This window comes from Heliconius melpomene, chromosome 6 (assembly GCF_056956725.1).
Source record: "Heliconius melpomene rosina isolate 202511_hmr_F chromosome 6, ASM5695672v1, whole genome shotgun sequence".
In the NCBI taxonomy this organism is placed as follows: Eukaryota; Metazoa; Arthropoda; class Insecta; order Lepidoptera; family Nymphalidae; genus Heliconius; species Heliconius melpomene.
The window spans coordinates 6,074,602-6,095,951 of NC_140394.1; the positions used below are offsets into that span (position 1 = coordinate 6,074,602).

The 21,350-nt window shown below is 31.7% G+C and overlaps 1 protein-coding gene across 3 annotated transcripts in view; it reads left to right on the top strand.

Moving 5' to 3' along the window:
• uif (sushi, von Willebrand factor type A, EGF and pentraxin domain-containing protein uif) overlaps positions 1-21,350 on the top strand; it is a 63,106-nt gene that overhangs the window by 23,180 nt on the left and 18,576 nt on the right. For all 3 annotated transcript variants that reach the window (XM_085187032.1, XM_085187033.1, XM_085187030.1), the window contains exons 2-13: positions 6,002-6,080; positions 8,980-9,004; positions 16,249-16,330; positions 16,419-16,732; positions 17,008-18,129; positions 18,505-18,684; positions 18,974-19,156; positions 19,247-19,531; positions 19,761-20,038; positions 20,175-20,605; positions 20,703-21,019; positions 21,110-21,291. In XM_085187032.1, the coding sequence (XP_085043158.1) occupies positions 6,009-6,080; positions 8,980-9,004; positions 16,249-16,330; positions 16,419-16,732; positions 17,008-18,129; positions 18,505-18,684; positions 18,974-19,156; positions 19,247-19,531; positions 19,761-20,038; positions 20,175-20,605; positions 20,703-21,019; positions 21,110-21,291 (3,471 nt within the window). In that variant the 5' untranslated portion in view covers positions 6,002-6,008. The remainder of the gene's footprint in view (positions 1-6,001; positions 6,081-8,979; positions 9,005-16,248; positions 16,331-16,418; positions 16,733-17,007; positions 18,130-18,504; positions 18,685-18,973; positions 19,157-19,246; positions 19,532-19,760; positions 20,039-20,174; positions 20,606-20,702; positions 21,020-21,109; positions 21,292-21,350) is intronic.

The window sequence follows — 21,350 nt, forward strand, 5'->3', positions numbered from 1 at the left end:
TATAAGGTCATTTAACAAAAAGAAAATTTCTATTAAATAGCATTATTAATTTTTTTCATAACGTCCGTTTATTAAATATCTCTGATATACAACTTCCGTTGTTACAAAACGTTTTGCACTTAAATATCTGAGAAAAACTACAGTTGTAATTATCATTTATCGAAGTTTGACGTCGACTGTATAGCGAGCTTCCTGTATTTCCATAATTATCTTTCGCTATTGCAAAAATAAACAACTTAATCTAAACTAATAATATTATATTAGTTCGCATCCTTACAGAATGACTAATTACGGCCAAGGATGAATATATAATTTAGAAACATAAAAATCATTATAAATAGTTGAGAAAATGATTGTTTTAAAAGTATTTAAGAAGAGTATGAAGTGTATATATAAAATATATAAATTAATTTTTAACAAAAACAAAAACCGACTTCTAACAACGAACTAAAAAGTGAAAAATAATTTTACAAAGATTTTATAATTTTGAAGTCGGTGTCAAGCTAATGCTACAACACCTTTACTACACTATCTAATTACTAAGCCTGTTTGTTCTACTGAGCACCTAATGCAAATTTAAGACTTATGTGATTTTCTCATGGATACCATTGTCAGACATGGACCAAAAAAAAATGGGACCATTCTGGAAGCTTCACCTTTCAAATATTTTTTTTTTTATCAAAATCGGTTCACCCACTCAAAAGTTATGAGGTAACAAACATAAAAAAAAAATACAGTCGAATTGATAACCTCCTTTTCTTGCAGAAGTCGGTTAAAAATCTACATTGAAGATTAAAAGATGTCATAATTATTTATATTTTTAAATTAGACATTATTACATTACGTTTTTGTTAATGTTAAATTAAAAAAGTAGAACCATACAATTCATATTTAGTCAGTACTTTTTAGAAATATATAAAAAAACCAGTAGATTTGTTAACGTAACCAGTATTTTGTTTAACGTATCTTACGTTAAACAAAATACACAGATAACCAGCAAGCAGATTTTGTATTAAAAGAATATAAGTATTTCTATTATTTTTCAAGCTATCTAAATGTGAAATACGAAAGAGGATTTATAAACAAAATTATTTTCGTTGTGTTACGTACCAAAGCGAAGTTAAGATGGGTAGCTCTAATAAGAAAATAATATTCTTTAACATTTGTATAGGTAGGTACACTAACCTAGAAAACCTAAAGATTTTCAAAGAAAAAAGTATCTTTACATTTAGCACTGCCTTGTTAACGCTTATAATGTCATGGAAGATATTTAAAAAAAAAATGTATCTAGTAGTTTTTATTCTACATAAATGGAAAATAGGTTACTTGATACATAAAAATAAATAGAGTTAGAAAACGAAAATATCTGTTACATGTAAAATGTTTCTAAAAGTCTTTATAAATGCACCTACATTTTAGCCTCAATATTTTGTGTGAAAATGTTAATGGTAGAATGCTATATATTATTTATTTTAAATATTCACCTTCCTACTGTAGATAACATATGGAATAGAAACCTAAATACTTGAAAAAAATATATATATTTATCATCATCATTATCATTTAGAGGTCGTCGTGGCGTGATTGTGGGTTCGATCCTCACTCGAGAAAGGGAAATATTTATTTACGTTTCTATTTCCATTTCACTCAGGCGTCAAGGTAAAGCGCGGCGTTGAGTTCTGCCAATCAACACGCAACGCCTCCAGAATTTGGCAGAAAATAGAGAACGGAGTGTCTTATCACCGGGTTCTGCCTACCCTGCTGTGTGCAGGATACAGCGTGAAGCTGATTTATTTATTTTATTATCATTATTAAAATAACTGTAGAACTATTAGTGACACGCAACAGTCCAAGCACAGTAGTACATTAAGAAAACCTCCCTCGTTCCAAGTTGGGTAAGCCACCTAATGAATTCTGCTTCTTTAAAAGCCCATTAGCAACGTACGTGACTGCTAAATGTTCGCAAATGTTTTATTTTAAGTACAAATTTCCCTAAGTCTTACGAGCTATTGTTTTAGAAGGGCGATTAATTGCCTGCTAGCAGTTGTTTTTCCTAATTTTCTAATCAGGCTAAACAAAAGTTATAAAGCTTGTGTTGATGAATTACCCTGGGATCCGGCCGTTGAATCCTGCATAAACGAGTTTTCTTAATTAAACCTATATTAATGAATAATACATGATTAGTAGAACAGATTACACCTGGGTTGCCTGGAAGAATCCTGCCGCAATCACCTTTAATTTCATTTTTTCGTAACTCGTTTTTGGAGATAATTGCACCAATACGTTTTTTATATGAATCGCACATCATTTGAAAGATAATCGCATAAGGAATTGGAAAATTAAGGGTTGCCAGCTCTCAGTCTGCCGCAAGTCTAGGGTTGCCTGGTTTAAAGATGTCACTAAATGTTAATAATTTGCACTCATGTGTTTTTTTAATGAATTATATATCAAATTAAAGCTTATTTTTTTCTGAACACTATAAAACAGGGTTGCCTGGAAAATTCCTGCCGCAAACTGGGGTTGCCAGCGTTTGAAACATTTTATTCCGGTTCCGTTTGACTATGAGAATAGACGATGAAATGCGCGGTCTGCCCCATGTTTTAAAGTAAAATATTATATAATAGAAGGTCAATCTTAAAATCAATGTTTATTCTAATTGTTCACCTGTTAAATGATGATTTTAATCATATTAAGTACACGCAGAAAACTATTTAAAGATCATGGGGCAGAAGAAATCATCTTTATTTTTAAAGTAAAATAATGAATCTATAATATTGAGTCTTTGCAAAATCTATTTTCTAAATACTAATATTTATTTATTAATTTAAATTACCATTTTGAAACAATTAAATTATCTAGTTAAATAAATGTTTACAAATATTGATCTACTATAAACTATTAATATATATACATATACATCATGTTCCCTTAATATAATGAAGGGTGACCATTATTGCGGATATTTTTTTTATTAATTATATTGAAAAATACATTTCAATGAACTCTCTCTCTTCGTCCTCTACTTGTTTGATTTGACAAGGCTTGCCGCAATTTTTTTTTCTCACGCAATTTTTAATAATTTGCATAGGAAAGAAATATATATAATAGAATTATAATAAACAAAACTAAGTTAGCAAAATAATTCGAAGAAAATCCGACAGTAATGCCGACTAATAAACGCTATTTACGGTTTATGACCAAGAGTCGGCAAATATCAATTAGTTGGCTATTTTTTACTATAGATAAACATTTTGCGGCGCCATACAAAGCAAACCAAATGCAATAATATTATTTTCGAAGATGTATTGTTTCTAAATGCAATAAAAGTGCAGATGGCCAAATGAGTTGTTTTTGAGCATATTACTTAGTTACTTACCTTTCGTTTTGGAGTAAAGACGTTTTTACTTGACAAAAATGAAGATGTGTTTTTTGTGCGGCAGGAGTGAAAATGTGATAGAATTTAACAAGGAATCTCTCCAAAAGTGTAAAATTATGTTATTGTTTCGCCAAAAAATGAATTTTAAATACAGTGACATTTTTTTAAATAGTGACACAATGCACAGTTAACATTTACAGTATTACAAAAAGTTCATTGTTTTAAAACAAAAATATAAAGAAGTATTTTTTAATTGTTTTCTAATGCAAAACGTAAGTATACTTTAATATTTAATATTATATAGTTTAATAAAATGTAGACAATTGTGGCCGTGGGAGTTGCCTCAGTTTTGATTATACTAAGTTAGGGACGTTAGTGAGTGATTACGCTTTATTATAATTATAAGAACAATTCTTTCAGACCTAAATACCTTAAAAACTATCAGCATAGACGGAGAAGTTCTTGCTAGCGACATTTTTTAATCTATATTTTTTAATAGTTTTTATTAGTTGAATAGTTTTCATTTACTTTGCAAAAACGTAAATATTCGTACCAAAAAGATGGGCGCCATAGTTTTTTCTACGGATACGGACGGCGTTGTCAAATCAAACAAGCAGAGGGCGAAGAGGGAGAGAGAGATTGTTTATTGAAATGTAATTTTCCACATTTTCTTAATTAATAAAAAAAATATCCGCGATAATTGTCACCTCTCATTATATTAAGGAAACATGTTGTAATTAATACCTTATAGTAGATCGATATTTGTAAACATTTACTTAATTAAATAATTTAGTTGTTTTAAATAACCCTTTTATTTAACTAAATATTATTATTTATAAAATAAATTTTGCGAAGACTCAATATTATGGATTATTATTTTACTTGAAAAATAAGAATGATTTCATCTTTAAATAGTTTTCTACGTCTACTTAATATGATTAAAATCATCATTTAACAGGTGAACAATTAGAATAAACATTGATTTTAAGATTGACCTTCTATTATATAATATTTTACTTTAAAACATGGGGCAGACCGCGCATTTCATCGTCTATTCTCATAGTCAAACGGAACCGGAATAAAATGTTTCAAACGCTGGCAACCCCAGTTTGCGGCAGGAATTTTCCAGGCAACCCTGTTTTATAGTGTTCAGAAAAAAATAAGCTTTAATTTGATATATAATTCATTAAAAAAACACATGAGTGCAAATTATTAACATTTAGTGACATCTTTAAACCAGGCAACCCTAGACTTGCGGCAGACTGAGAGCTGGCAACCCTTAATTTTCCAATTCCTTATGCAATTATCTTTCAAATGATGTGCGATTCATATAAAAAACGTATTGGTGCAATTATCTCCAAAAACGAGTTACGAAAAAATGAAATTAAAGGTGATTGCGGCAGGATTCTTCCAGGCAACCCAGGTGTAATCTGTTCTACTAATCATGTATTATTCATTAATATAGGTTTAATTAAGAAAACTCGTTTATGCAGGATTCAACGGCCGGATCCCAGTCTAAATGAAGTTCATATTTCTCATTTCTTACATTTTTTAAATGTTATTCCACACAGCTAAAATCCCGCTATATTAAAATCTTTATACGTTTTCTTAATAAATAATAATATTTCTCACTTACACGAACACGAATAAACAAAAACAATCTTCAATTTAGCTGTGATAAAAATTCCACTACAAATACATTACAGTTTCACAAAATAAACTGGAATAGAAACCCGCTTAATTACGAAACCCAAAATGGTACGTTTATTGTGCCTCCATTGAACTTCGTGTAGAGACAAATTGCTTTAGGGTACCTAATCTTTACGTAAGGTTAATTGGTGTTCAAAGTAACAAGTGTACACGAATTGACTGTAAAACATATTTTTATTACTTCACAGGAATGTTAATATTACATGTACATAAATTATTTAATAATAGTTTTATTTAAAAAATCTATGTAATCGTCCTTTAAGCTTTAAATCATGTATTAATTGATACAAGCATATTTAACTAAATTATTACTCTTAATAGACATATTAATGACAATTAATTAAAATTACAATAATGACAATTAATTACAATGAATTTATAATAAGATTTTTAAGTCAGTCAGTAAGTTATTATAATAGTTAATTTATTATAATTGTTTACCGAAGCTTTTCCTTTAGTGTTACTACAGTATTATAATAACAAGGTATCTACTACATTTCTTAAAACAAGAATTAAATAAAAACCAAGGCAAGTGGGAGTCGGATTTAGGCACGAAATGTTCCGTGCGATTATGTATTGAAACGGTTCACGTTCACGTTTGTTGTATGGTAGCACCCCTTAAATATTGATATTATCCTGCTTTTTAATATTTATTGTTATAGCAGCAAAGAAATAACCTGTGAAAATTTCAACTCTTTTACTATGAGGGTTCGTGAGATACAGCTTGGTGACCGATAGACAGACATCGGAGTCTTAGTAATAGAGTCCCATTTTCCTTTGTTCGGTCCTTTTAGTGCAGAACCCTAAAAAGAATAAAATACTTAATAAAACGTTACTTTTCCTACGAGGCACTTGCGTATTTTTGGTCAAGGGAGTGTTTCATCTATAATTAATGTATACTTTTTTTTATTGCAGAGCCACGATGTTGATAAGGTGTCGGGCGGCACTGGGTGTCGTCGCACTAGTCTTACTCGTCTCGCCCGCTTTGTCAGAGGTATGTATTATAATATTAATAAATAAATTTTAAATAACATTCTTAAACATAGATTTTCGTTGTATTAATTAAAAATTGCAAAAAGTAATTTAATTATTTCATCAACATATGAATTTTGAATTTCAATTCTACGCATTAAACTAAATACGAAAGTTTCATACAGAATCCAGAACTATGTCGAAATTATTCGCTGTAACCCCAAACTTCCACCGGTATCCCTGGGACTTCCCTAAAGTAATTTATAAAATGCTTTTGAACACTAACGTGTGGTACCTTTAGCGCATAGTTGCGCTCAATGAGATTTTAGCATATTTTAGTATAATGAATATATATTTAAATTTAATTTTTTTTTAATATAACATAAACCTACTATGATAATATTTATTATTACTTCGTATTTTTTCAATTCTATGTAAATTTTATTCACATTATTCTGTAATGTCATATGAAAAATTCAAATATAATTCAATGGGGTTGCTTGCAGACGAAATTGAAAATGATAACATGAGCCAATTACTTTCAAATTTATTCAGTTTTATATATTCACATTTTCAAAATATCGCCATTTTATTTAAATCTCTCTTTATGATATTATCGCTTTGTTATGTATGGATTAAGCGTCAAATATAGCGTTAAAAAATATAATTAAAAAAGTTATAATTTATTTATTTTGGAACCATTGTGACGCAATGACATCGTGCGATCTGGCTATAATCGCGATGTTTGTGGATTCGATTTTCACTCCACATCAAATTTTCATTTCCTTCTGATCAGGCGAAACACGATAGTGAATTTCGCTTCTCAACATTCAATATTTAAAAATCTGACGGACAGCGACAAAATCTTCAAAAAAAAATAATAATGCTTTATATATTTAAAAAAAAATAGCTACATTGAAGTATTTCATATAAATTTTCAAAAAAAAATCCACCTTTTCCCTTTTAAATGACACAAAAGATGTCACCTTTAAATAAGCAAACAGACCCGTTGCTCAGTTGGTTATTTTGCAGACAGGTTACATCATAATTTAGGGCGAGCGCTCACATTAGGCAGATTCCCCTTGTGTCCAACTCACCGTTATAAATCCTATCGTTAACGTATGTTATATTCAAAGCGTGCCCCAAGTAATACCTTTATTTTAAAACATCAACGTCATATTGTTGAGCCTATAATAAAATATTAACAATGTTTACGAAATTTGATATGTAATTTCAATTTTTTAAATATTATAATGTATAAAACATACATATCTAGTAATTCTATATAAAAGTTTGAGATGTAAGAAAATTATAATACTTGCTTTTTTAATATAAAATCTCTATTTAAATTTTACGTCCTAGTTATCGAACATTCGAGAGCATTAAGGCACGGGTTCAAATCCTAACGCAATACCTTTAAATTGGGCAAAAACATAAGAAGAAAAAAATAAATAAATATAAGGAAAGCATATTATTATATAGATAATTTTTAAATAATGGAAAGTATCATAGCATTGGACGTCGACATTTTTAATGAGAACTGAACTATTGTTAAGCCGCATAGTTTAACAGTCACAACGGAATTAACCGTGTAATTAAAACTGTTAAATTTATCGTCACAGTATTACGGAGGACATTATGCCAAAATTAAAAATGATAATACGTTTTACGTGCGGTCTTGTATAATAATCCAATTTTTCATTAAAAAAAATAATATATTTAAATGAGAAATGTTCTTTTCAATTATTTTTGTATATTATTAAAAAAACATGATTTTTAATTATTAATATCATATGAAAATACGTCGAGGTTGTCGTGGCGTAGGGGAAGAAACGTGCGTCTGTAAAAGCAACAAATTCTGGGTTCAATTTCCATTTATTTCTCCGTCTGGTAACAAGGTAAGGCGGCCGTGGCGTAGAGTTCCGCCACTAAACAAGCAATGCCTCCAAAATTCGGCGTAAACTGGAAAACGAAAATATCTTAATTAAACGTAGAAAATTCGAGGGGAAACATTTACGTCACGTTTTAACATTAATTCATAAACAAAATATAAGCCTAAAAGTTAAACAAGCTGATAGACCTACATCTAAACATTGATTTGCAGTTTATGTAAATTGCCGAGTGCGTTATTAAATATTTAAGAAAATAGTTTAGACACCGTACATACTTTTAAAACTAATACAGACAGTTGACATAATATATATAATATGTATACATTCTTAGAGTAGGCAGAGAGAGCCTAGTGTTAAGACACTGCTCTCCGCTTACCGCCGAATTCTGGACGCATTGCGTGTTCTGTGGGGCAACTTAGTGTCGCGCTTTGCCTCAACACCAGAGCGAGAGAAATGAAAATATTGTTTAATTTGCTCAAGTGAGAACCCACAACCTGTCGCCTTTACAGTCACACGATTAGCCTCAATATATGTCCATATATATATATATATATATATATGAATCTGAAATAACAATATAAATAAACATATATCACTTTACATACCTGTAAAGCAACGACTATACGAATACGCACGACAATTGACCAACACAAAGTAATAAATACAAACTATTAAAAACTCGTTATAATCGAAGCAGTACAAAAACAATAGCATTATACATTCAATCCAATTAATTTGTTCCGTAACATTTGCTAGTTTCAATATATCTGAATGCGGTCACGGGTGGCGGGCGGCCTCGATCTCACTTTCCCTGTTTGGCAAGTCGTTCCAAATGGTAGATATCACCACTTCTAGATATCACCACTTCTAGTCTCCTATACCGATTCTAGGAACAGCATATCAGTGAAATATATTAAATGAAAAGTCCTAAATGCTTTGGAAGAGTTCCTATATCTTAGTTCTTAAGAATGTCTTATTCTTAGTTACATTTATTTAATTTGATAATCTAATTGTTTTTCTTATTTACAGGGTGACCTCTTCACGTGTCCAAATGGTAAGTTAAAATGTTATTCATATTACACAGTATAAAATAATTGTATAAATATACATATATATACATTCTTACATTTCTAAATAGAATTAATTAAAACAAAAAGACATATTATTAAAATATAACTAAGACATTTAACAAAATGGATATTTTGGGCATTTTGATGATTTTCGGATTATTGTTTTATAAATAATATTTACTTAACTTCCCTAACTACATACTACTACACGAAAAAACTATTCATTTGCTCATTTTAGCTGGAATCTAAATATGTTTATTAATTCAGTCTCGAATTTCATAAACCGAAAGCTTCCCAAACATATTTCAGTAGTAAATTTGAATATAAAATTGTACTTGTAAAAGAATAATATTCAATTCTAGCAACTTTAAATTATTTTAAAACGAAATTGCGACACAGTTGGTAATTTTTTATTTTACACCAAAGAATCTTCACTCATTCATAATGTATTGCAAATATAACATGAGACTTTTCAACCATTCGGAAAGTTTTCAAGATTCATCGCACATTGCACTCGAGCGTTTAAACTCGTATGCTCTAGACTAAGCCTCGATTCAAATGCATAAGTTATTCAACTACAAATATATATCTAACTTGAAGCAAATTTAATTATTAATAGTCAAAAGTGTCAAAAGATAAGTTCTTCACTTCTCATTAATTCACCACCACCACCATTCTCCTTCTTCACTATACATTCTGGAATATGTTAAAGCTAATAGTCATTAAATAGTTAACATTCATTTATCTTCTAACAAATGGCATACTTACATACTGATATTATTTCGCTAACAGTGTTAAGACAGTCTGTTAGGGTAAAATAAATTACGCGGGTCGTCGGTCCTAGGGATCTTCATCAACCGCATAATTAATGTTAGGAAATTGCCTCTCGAGACAACTACTAGGTCTAGATATAACACATGAATCAAGTTTAAACTACGACGGCATAGTAACTGTAGTTTACTAGTGGGAAGTAATTACATTTTTAAATTATCAGTAAAAACTTCTTTAAATTTGAATATTATAAATATTAATAAAATATGATAAATCTAAACTTCTTTTTAGTAATAATTAAATAATTTGACAGCCTAGTAATGTATTATTATCTATATAAATATATTAATAATTTATTAAATTGCTCCTTAAACAATTTCTTTTAAGATAATCTTTTAGAATCTTTGCATATTAAACGTTCATGGTTATCTTTTTGCACGCAGATTAACTTTCACAATATTTAAATAATGTCATCGATATCTTCAAGATTAAAAGAGCATATTATAATCAAGAGCTCAGCAATTCATCATAATATAACATCAATAACCGCCATTCAAAGATGGATGTCCCAGATATATTGATGTCACGACAGGCTTAACGTTCTAATAATACATTCTCAAAGAAAAATTGAGCATAAATTACGTAATAAATCACAAATATTTACATAAACGTTCTTAATTGTAGAACAAACATGTTATATTATTTCTGTGCTTATAATAATATTTTCTATATGTGAAGTCCATATATACTATTTCTCTTAATTAGTTTTTTCTAGTTTTACTAGAAATTTTTAGTCTGGATTGGAAATATATATAAATACTGAACTTCTTCTGCATATTTATTTTGAGAATAGCAATGCTTTTCTAATAGAAAAATTTAACATAATTTTAACGAGAAAATACGCATCCACAAGAACAAAATAATGGCGAGACATTTGTACGCTTAACTTGCTACGACAGTCGAATTGATTCACCAGATGTCGAGACAACTTTTGCTTAGTGCCCGATAGTTCACAATCTGCATACACGCCATATCTTTGTTTAGGAAATAAACTTTCCTTTACAACACTAAGTAGTACTAGTCCTTTGAGAACTCAAACGAATAGTAGATAATTATAAAATTAAAGAAAATCTAGAGCAAAGATGTTTGTTTTCTTTACTCAGGTTAAATGAAAAGATTTTCTTCTTATATAAAATATTTTTACCTCTTTCGCTTTAATTTTACCACTAGCTCGCTCGTGTTATTTTAAAATTAATTGGGGCCGAACGTTTACAATTCAGAATCTCAACAAAAACCTGAAGTTTCCTCGTTAAAAAATAGCAGTAAAGCAATTCAATTAGGCGTTAAAAATTCTCTTATGGAGATCCAGGATCCGTTGAGTGTTAACCAAACGACGTTGAATTTTGTCAAATAATAGTTATTGTTTGAAAAACTGTACTATAGCTAAGTTAAGTTACTATACTTTAGTTAAAAATTGAATTAAAACAGCAAATATATTTCTACAATTATATGGGTAGAACGACATTATAGACAATTAATTACATCCCGTTTTCTCAGTTAATACAAACTTTTCTTAGACCGATGCACACATTAAAAGCATTGCTAGCATGCCCTGCACGAAAGCTCCAGATAGTTCAAATTAAATACCCCAGATGAAACGTCTAGCACATTTTTTAAAACACAAGAATATCTCTTAGGGAATTAGAAACGTGTTTTACTTTAAAAATAATCTTCATCACCTTCAATTTACGAACCCTCATTACATATTCAAATCTGTTAATAGGATAAAAGTAACTTTTTAAAAACGATTGACTTTACATTTTTACTTAAAAGTTGCCCATCTTGTTTCTTGTCTTTTATTTTTTTTATAACTTCGTCGTAACGAGCAGGATTAAACTAAAACTTCCATTGTACAAATTTTACTTACTAAGACGTATGTATCTTCCTGTAAGGTTATACTTTATAAAGAACTGGTGTAATTCCTACTGGCCTAGAACTTAATAACCACGATGATACGAGTACATATCTAAGTATATCAATTGATTAACTACCGCTATCATATATCTAAATTTTATAATAACACTGGCTCCAATTACATTGCCTGTTGATATGAACGGTATTCTGTTTTTATACCTCTTTTACAGATTTTACCAATTTTGTTTAAAATTTTACAATTTATATATTTATTTAAATTTATATTATCATTTCTTCTCTTTGGTTTGGTTTGGTGTCGAGGCAAAGGGCGACGTTAAGTACCGCCACTCAATACGCAATGCCTCCAAGATTTGGCGGAAAGTGAGTAACGGAGTATCTTAACACTAGGTTCCCTCTGCCTACCCTGCTGTGTGTGGGATACAGCGTGGAGCTGATTATTATTATCAAATTTATTTAATATTGATAATAATTTTCTTCTTTTACTTAATTTTATGCAAGTTAACGCAGTACCATTACGAAATTGAAATTGAAATCAATGCATAACAAAATATAATCCATTAAAAATATGAAATTAAAATATTTTAATTTCCTCGCCATGCTAACGAGACAAAACGCGGCGTTGAGTTTCGCTTCAAAAAAATGCCTCAAAAAATCAGCGAAAATTGTCAAATGGAAGTATCTTAATGCGAACGAAATGTCTTCAACATTAGGTTCCAAGGTTCCCTCTGCCTACGCAGTCATAAAAAAAAACCATTATCACAACTAACAGCTAAATTAAGCCCAACTGCCATTACAAAAGAAGAAAAATTAATGTAAAGAGTTAACATACGCATATGATGCAAATGACTGACATTAGAACTATAAGCCATTTAAACCATTATCAACGTTGTCAACGTTGATGTTTGGGATGAAACTATCAAATGATTCTCGCACACTTGGCAAACGATATGATATTTGGGGCATCACAATCTAGGTCACTTGGTTCTGCATTGAGGTGGTTATTATAATGTCTAAATGTGTATTCGAATATATATGCAAAATACGGAGAATATTTTTGTAGTGAAAATATTGAATGTCTATTTTTATGGAGAAGTTTCTATTATTATTTAATATAATATATATTAATGAACTTTAACCATATCATTAAATGTTTATGATTATAGTTATAAAATAGTTCAAAAATAAGCTCTTATATAGATATACTCGTACTACTAATAATAGCAGTGGCAGCGACAATCGTGGATTCGATTCCCACTGAGGAATTAAATATTTAATATTTTCTTTCCCTAGTCTAATAATAAGGCAGAACGGCGTTGAACTCCGCCACCAAACACTCAAAAAAAGCACTTTTAACACATTGAAATTTCTTTGTCAAAATGTATTTTACATCAGACACAACCTGAATTTCCAAGTATTAAAATGAGCTGCTGAAGCCAAGAAGAGCTTTACATATTTACCGTCTGAAAGGCGAGCTAAGGCGTGCATTGTAACTCGTATTACAACTTGTAACATATGAACATGTTGCAGAATTATCAACAATGCATTCGGGTTGAATTCTGTTCTGTTTAATAACTAATTTAAATAGATGTTTGTATACTTAATTTAAATTTCTAGCTGAAATATTAGAAAATTCTTTATTTTTACTATCCACATTTTTTAAGAAATAAGAGCTTAAAGTATCATGTTTTGCAAGAATATACATACAATGGCATCCATATCATGGTATTCGTTCAGTAAATTATGATCTTGTTGAAACAAGGCGTTAGGCACAGCCTTGAAAGCTCATTCATAAGTGAAAGGCGCATCGACGTGGTACATACATTAGTGACTCACTTCACTTTTGTGATATTTAACTAAACGGAACAGTCTGTGGAGGGACTTTCTCGTTGAGTAACGGTGCGCTCCCGGTTAAACCAGATATGTAAACTGCTTAGTACTTACTCATAGAACTGATTTCCTTTTATAATAATGTTATCTTATTTAATTATTTATATTTAATTCGATATTTTTATATATCCCGCACACAGCAGGGTAGGCAGAGGGAACCTATCCACTTTCTGCTGAATTCTGGAGGCATTGCGTGTTGAGTGGCAGAACTCAACACCCCGGTTTACCTCGACACCAGAGCGAAGAAATGAAAATATAAACGTAAATAAATATTTCACTTCCTCGAGTGGGGATCGAACTCACAACCGTCGCGTCGCGGCCTCAACATTTTTAATATTGACAAAATATTGAGCTAAAAATATATTTCCATTGAATACCTCAAAACAATGAGGTCTAAATTAGCTTTTGGTACATTGTTGCGAATAATATACATACTAACTAGGTCTCAACAGTTACTGGGTGGAATTCCATATTCTGAACAATATTGTCATAGCCAATGAGGGAGAGAACTCCCTCCAGCACACGTTGATTTGAACCTTGCTAAACATATGCATGTGTAGGGGACCACAAAGTCCGCAAATGGATTGTTGATTCGTAATTCAATCTCCGGCAGATCCAGGGATAGGAATTCTCAAAGGGAGCACTTCACACACCGTACTCTAGTGTTGGCGAGATGCTTGAAATAGATGCGTTACAGTTATTGCTAGTGCTAGTCACCCATGACCGTTATGGGAATAAAGTTGTAGTTTTAAATAAGGTGAATTAATAGATTTGAGATTTGTTATAAGTAAATTAATCGATTAATGTTTTCATTCAATTGTTTTTAAATTAATTTTAATTATAATTTTACGCGAAATTGATAAAAAGATAAGACGTTATTTTAATAATTGATATATACATAGTATATTACGCTGTATTACGCACACAGCAGGGTAGGCAAAGGGAACTTAGTGTTCGGACACTCCATTCCCCACTTTCTGCCGAATTCTAGAGGCATTCAACGCCGCGCTTTGGCTCGACACCAGAGAGAAGAAATGGAAATATAAGCGAAAATAAATATTTCACTTGCTCGAGTAGGGAATCGAACCCACAACGGTCTCGTTACAGTCACACCCTTGTGCCACTGCGCCACGAGTCGCCTCGAATATATAAAAGCCAGTAAGCATTTTGTGTATTTCGACATTTGCCCAATATATCCATTTTCGGAAACTTTACATTATCGATGAACAAACTCATACTATTTGCGAAACCAGTTCGTGATTTTAATTTCAAATATAATACGTCATTATGAATAGTTGTAACTAATGAAACGCTCGCTGCCATGTGAATTCTGGAAATTGTGCGCTTAATGAAGTTTTCCAGTGCAGCCGAATTTCTAATTATATTAAAAGTAAATCGAACGCGTAAGCTTTGGTATAATAAATCACATTTCTATATAATTACTTGAATTCTTGATTTGAATTTTACGGTAAAATATTATAGTAAAAGATTTTTTTAAAAATGTAAGTATTATTAGCGTACAAGTGTAAAAGTGGAATTGTATCAAACGGGAACAGTTGCTTGTAGGCGGAAGCCGTGATTGGAAGGTATCTAGTGTGTAGTGTTGTTATTGAGTGATACATGTCACTTATTGTAATTACGTGGAACCTCTGTCCGAGTACGTTAAAAACATATAGACGTTAGGTATTTTTATCGTATTATTTTAAAAACGTTTACCGCTTCCGTTTTCTAAAAGTATATATATTTTAAAGCATACAAAAATTACTTTGTTTGTTAAATTTCGCCAAAGAAACAATACTATATGTAGGTCAAACGTTGCAACGAGTTGCTCGGTGTAGCGAAACGTGAATCAAACATAGTCTTCGATGATCGACAAACTCACACGCTCTATTTGTCGTTGTTTATTTCTTGTTTCACGCACGGAAATTCTATTTATAGACATTTTTAAGGGAAATAGAAATTACAATTACAATATCTATATATATAAAATCGAAAGGTCACTCACTCATCACGAAATCTCAGAAACTACAAGTGCTAGGAATCTCAAATTTTGCATAGGAGTTACTTATAGGACGTAGGTGCTCGCTAAGACGGGAATTTGCGATATTCGACTTCTAAGGGGTTGTTTTTGGGGTCGAAAGTTTGTATGAAACTTATTATACATATAAACTAAATGTAAAACCATTTATTTAAGAATATAAATTGTACACTTCTAATAGGTTACACCTTTCCTTATAAGTATCTAGATCAAAGATAAGTATGGCGAAACACATTTAAGAATGATTAATTATTCTATGCTGCACACTATACTTTCTTTTACTGAACACACATAATTATGCCCGAAGTAACCGTTTCTTTAAGATTTTCTCCACACAAAACACCATGCCCTTAAAAAGAGAAAGTCTTACATAGCCTTTCTTGTATTTGCTAAGTGGTTAACTAAATTTTTACTCTCTCTCATATTTATATTACTAACAAGATTATTATTATTTTTATAAATTATTGATATTTTAATAAGATAAAATGTTTCTTATAGTAATTTAAAATACATTTTGTTAAAATTTAATATATTTCTCGGATTCACTGCCTTTCTTTACCTTCAAAAAAAATTAATCAAAAATCGTTTTCTTTTCAGGATGGGAGTTAAAGGGACTACATTGTTATAAATTTTTTAATATTAGGCATTCTTGGGAAAAGGCGGCAGAATTATGTCGAAGGTACGGTTATAATTAGATGTTTAAAGTAAAAAGATTCCTTTTACAAGTTGCTTTGTTATTATAATATACAATTTATTTGTTATTTTAGGTACGGAAGCGAGTTAATGGTTATAGATAGCTATACAGAAAATAATATGACTGCATATATGGTGCCATCTAGTCCTAGTAACAGTCACTACTGGCTTGGCTTAGCTGCTGTAGATGACCTTAGAACAAATACCCTGGAATCTGCTGCCGGTGCTTTAGTATCACAGTATGCCGGCTTTTGGGATCTAAGACAACCGAACCCAAAGGATGGTGAATGCGTAGACGTTCACGTCACTGCTGAAAGACAGTCATGGGAGTTAACAACATGTGAAACACTGCTTCCTTTCATGTGTAGAGCCAATGCTTGTCCCACAGGTGAGTACTATGTATATAAAAACAACCTCCAAATTATACTTCTGTATGTATGTGTAAATAATAATTTACCAATGATATGGTATTTTTACCTTGTAAAATAAAAAGTCCAAATTTGTTTAAGTAAATAAACTTACGACTTACGTCTGCGCTTACGAGGTATACACTTATGAAAGTTCTTTTAAAAATATGAACAAAACGTTTATTTGCATAAAGAGTGATACATTTATTTATTCATTGTTTTAAACAATTGATACAATAGTAATTGAATTTTACAGGGACCTTCCATTGTTCGAACGGAAAATGTATAAATGCAGCCTTCAAATGTGACAAGCAAGACGATTGCGGTGATGCGTCGGATGAAATGGATTGTGCTACTGAATGTCATTTCTACATGGCTAGTAGTGGTGATGTAGTCGAAAGCCCTAACTATCCACATAAATATGCACCATTTAGTGAGTGTAAATGGACACTAGAGGGACCTCAAGGACAAAATATCGTATTGCAGTTCCAAGATTTTGAAACTGAAAAGTCTTTCGATACTGTTCAAATTTTAGTTGGTGGTCGAACTGAAGATAAATCTGTCAATTTAGCAACACTATCAGGAAAACAAGATTTATCTAACAAAGTCTATGTATCTGCTTCTAATTTCATGATCATTAAATTTAGTTCAGATGGATCCGTAGAAAGAAAAGGTTTCCGTGCCTCGTGGAAAACAGAGTCGTCTAACTGTGGTGGTATTCTCAGAGCAACTCCACAAGGTCAAGTGCTAACTTCTCCTGGCTACCCAAACAGTTACCCTGGAGGCTTGGAATGTATGTATATAATAGAGGCACAACCAGGCAGAATAGTTTCTTTAGATATTGAAGACCTAGATTTAGAAATGAACAGAGACTATATAGTAATAAAGGATGGAAATACTCCCTCTAGTCCAGTACTGGCAAGGTTAACTGGACCGGGTGAAGAAAATCAAAAAGTAGTTATATCAACCACAAATCATTTGTATATGTATTTCCGAACAAGTCTTGGTGATTCTAAAAAAGGTTTTAACATGAGATACTCACAAGGTTGTAGAGCGACAATAATAGCAGCTAATGGTACATTTACATCTCCTGCATATGGTCTCGCCAACTACCCTAACAACCAGGAATGCTTATACCGTATTAAAAATCCGAATGGTGGACCACTTTCCTTAAAATTCGATGAATTTAATATTCACCCATCCGATGTAGTTCAAGTATTTGATGGCTCTAGCACAAGCGGATTACGACTGCATTCTGAAAATGGTTTCACTGTAAAACCGAGAATTACTTTAACTGCTTCGAGTGGTGAAATGCTAATACGATTCATGTCAGATGCGTTACATAATGGACTTGGATGGAAAGCTACTTTTTCAGCAGGTAATTAAAAAATATAAGAATTTTTGATTTATTCATGCTTATTATAAAATAGTATAAATAGCATAATGTTATAAATAGCATAACCATGTGACAGTAAATGCGACGTTTGTAAGTTCGATTCCTAATCGGGGAAATGAATTATTATTTATTAATATTTTTATTTCATCGCTCTGGTAAAGGTAAAGCGCGGCGTTGAGTTCCGCCACTCAATACGCTATGCCTCGAAAATAATGAAGCAAGTGGGGAAAGGCGTGTCTTAATAATACGTTCCTTCTGCCTACCCTGCTATGTGCGTGATACAACGTGAAGCTGAAAAAATCATAGTAAATAGTAATAAGAGTGATTTTTATTTTTTCTTATGCTTATTATTTCTAGATTGTCCCCCGCTGCAATCTGGCATTGGTGCTTTGGCGTCTAACAGAGATACTGCTTTCGGAACAACAATAACTTTCTCATGTCCAATTGGTCAAGAATTCGCTACTGGAAAATCACGAATTACAACACAATGTTTAGACGGTGGCAATTGGTCTGCTACGTACATCCCAAGTTGCCAAGGTAATCAAACTACTTTATATTAAACATTTAACAGTTAATATCACAGTATGTTGATGTCGTTGCGGTGCAGAGGCACAAACATGCGACTGTAAACGCGACGGCTGTTGCTTTGATTCCCACTCGGAGAATGAAATATTTAATATTTTTATGTCCTCGAGCGCTAAAACATTTTGTTCCACACGTACCGCACAATTTTCTTAGAAATTGCATGTCGAACGGCTAAAGTTAAAGTATTTTGAAGAACTCATTTTCTGATAATAAATAAGTTATATCGTTTTATTACTTTCAGAGGTTTACTGTGGACCTGTACCTCAAATCGACAATGGTTTTTCAATTGGTTCAACAAATGTTACTTACCGTGGTGTGGCGACCTACCAATGTTATGCTGGTTTCGCTTTCCCTACCGGACAGCCCATTGAGAGAATCTCATGTTTGTCTGATGGAAGATGGGAAAGAACTCCAACTTGTTTAGGTATTCATTAATTTCTCATTTATGATCTACTAAAAAAATAATACATTTTAAAAGATTTAGTTAGTTTTAAACGATTTTTTATGTTTCTAGCATCACAGTGCATAGCCCTTCCGGATGTACCTCATGCTAATGTGACCATTTTAAATGGCGGCGGTCGCAGCTATGGCACTATAGTTCGATACGAATGTGAACCTGGCTACGTTCGATCTGGTCAACCTGTTCTTCTTTGTATGAGCAATGGCACGTGGTCTGGCGAAGTACCAAACTGTTCGAAGGCTTTGTGTCCCAAATTTCCCGAAATAAAGAATGGCTTTATTGTAGATCAAAGTAGAATATACATGTTTGGTGATGAAGCACGTGTTCAATGTTTCAAAGGTAAATATTTTTTCTCCGCTTAGCTGTCATATATAAAAATTTTAAGGTACTATACGATTGATGAACTTACTATTTATTCCAAATAAATTATTTAATCGAAGGAACCTTTTCCTTTAAACATAAATTTGACATTTAAACATTTGACATTTTTGTATAAATTAATTATGTGTGTTCGTAATTAAATATATATGTTTTAGTTTTTAATTTCATTGTAAATTTGTTGTTTAAGGGTATAAATTAAATGGACCTAGCATAATAAAATGTGGACCAAACCAAGTTTTCGATGCTACACCAACTTGTGAAGACATTAATGAATGTTCGAACAATCAATGTGATTCGACATCAACTGAATGTAAAAACACCCAGGGTGGTGTCTACTGTCCTTGTCGCCCAGGATTCACTCCTAGTCTAGACTGTAGGCCTGTTGGTGATTTAGGTTTAATAAATGGTGCTATTCCTGATGAATCCATAACTACTTCCACCTCTGAACCCGGATATTATAAAGGAGTAAGAATACATTTATTTATATATGTTACAATTTATTCTCCAGAGTGAGAACGCACATTCTGTTGCGCTTATTATCAGAAGCTGTGCGGCTGCGCTGCGACTCGAATATTATACTTACTATAAACTTATATTACAGATGATTCGCTTAAACAATGGAGGTGGTTGGTGCGGCAATAATCTTGAAGCTGGTGCTAACTGGATTTTAGTTGATCTACGAGCCCCGACTATTATTAGGGGATTCCGTACAATGAGTGTAATGAGAGCAGATGCAAACATTGCCTTTACTTCTGCGATCAGAATTCAATATACCAATGATTTGACTGATGTATTTAAAGATTACACCAATCCTGACGGCACTGCTGTTGAATTCCGCATATTAGAACCTACATTATCAGTCCTTAACTTACCAATGCCTATTGAAGCTCAATATGTTAAATTTAAAATACAAGATTATGTTGGTGCGCCGTGCTTGAAATTGGAAATTATGGGATGTGCCAGACTTGACTGCTCTGATATTAATGAATGTGCTGAAAATAATGGCGGTTGTGATCAAAAGTGTCTTAACACGTGAGTAAACTTTTTATGCCCTTTATATATGTGCATATATCTCGTATAAAAGTATTTTAAAAATATATGTATTAATAAATATAAATAATAATTTTAGACCTGGAAACTTCTCATGTGCGTGCAATATTGGATACGAGCTTTATTCTTCTAATGGCACAGCTGGTTTCGCTATTGAAACTTCTGAAACCGGCGAGCGGGACGGCGATACGTATCAAAGAAATAAATCTTGTGTGCCTGTTATGTGTCCAACCCTAGTTTCCCCGGAAAATGGACTTATTTTGTCGACAAAAAGTTCATATCACTTTGGAGATATTGTAGAATTTCAATGTAACTTTGGATACGTCATGTCAGGATTCTCGTCCTTACTTTGTACTTCAAATGGAAACTGGAATGGAACAGCACCTGAATGTCAATGTATGTATTGGAAGCAAATTACTAATAATACATATAATAATATTTCGTTAATTTTTTTATGCAAATATTATAATTATAAATTCATTCTAGACGCAAGATGTGTGACACTATCAGATGATAAAAACGATGGTCTACAAATTATAAGAGACGATCCAGAAAGCGTTTTAGTACCATATAGGGACAATGTTACTATAACTTGTACATCCCCTGGTCGTCAACTAAGAAATACTCTCAGTTCGTCCTTTAGACAATGTGTCTATGATCCTAAACCAGTAAGTTTTTATATTAAATTAAAATAATTTGTATTCATATTATATTGACGATGTAAAAA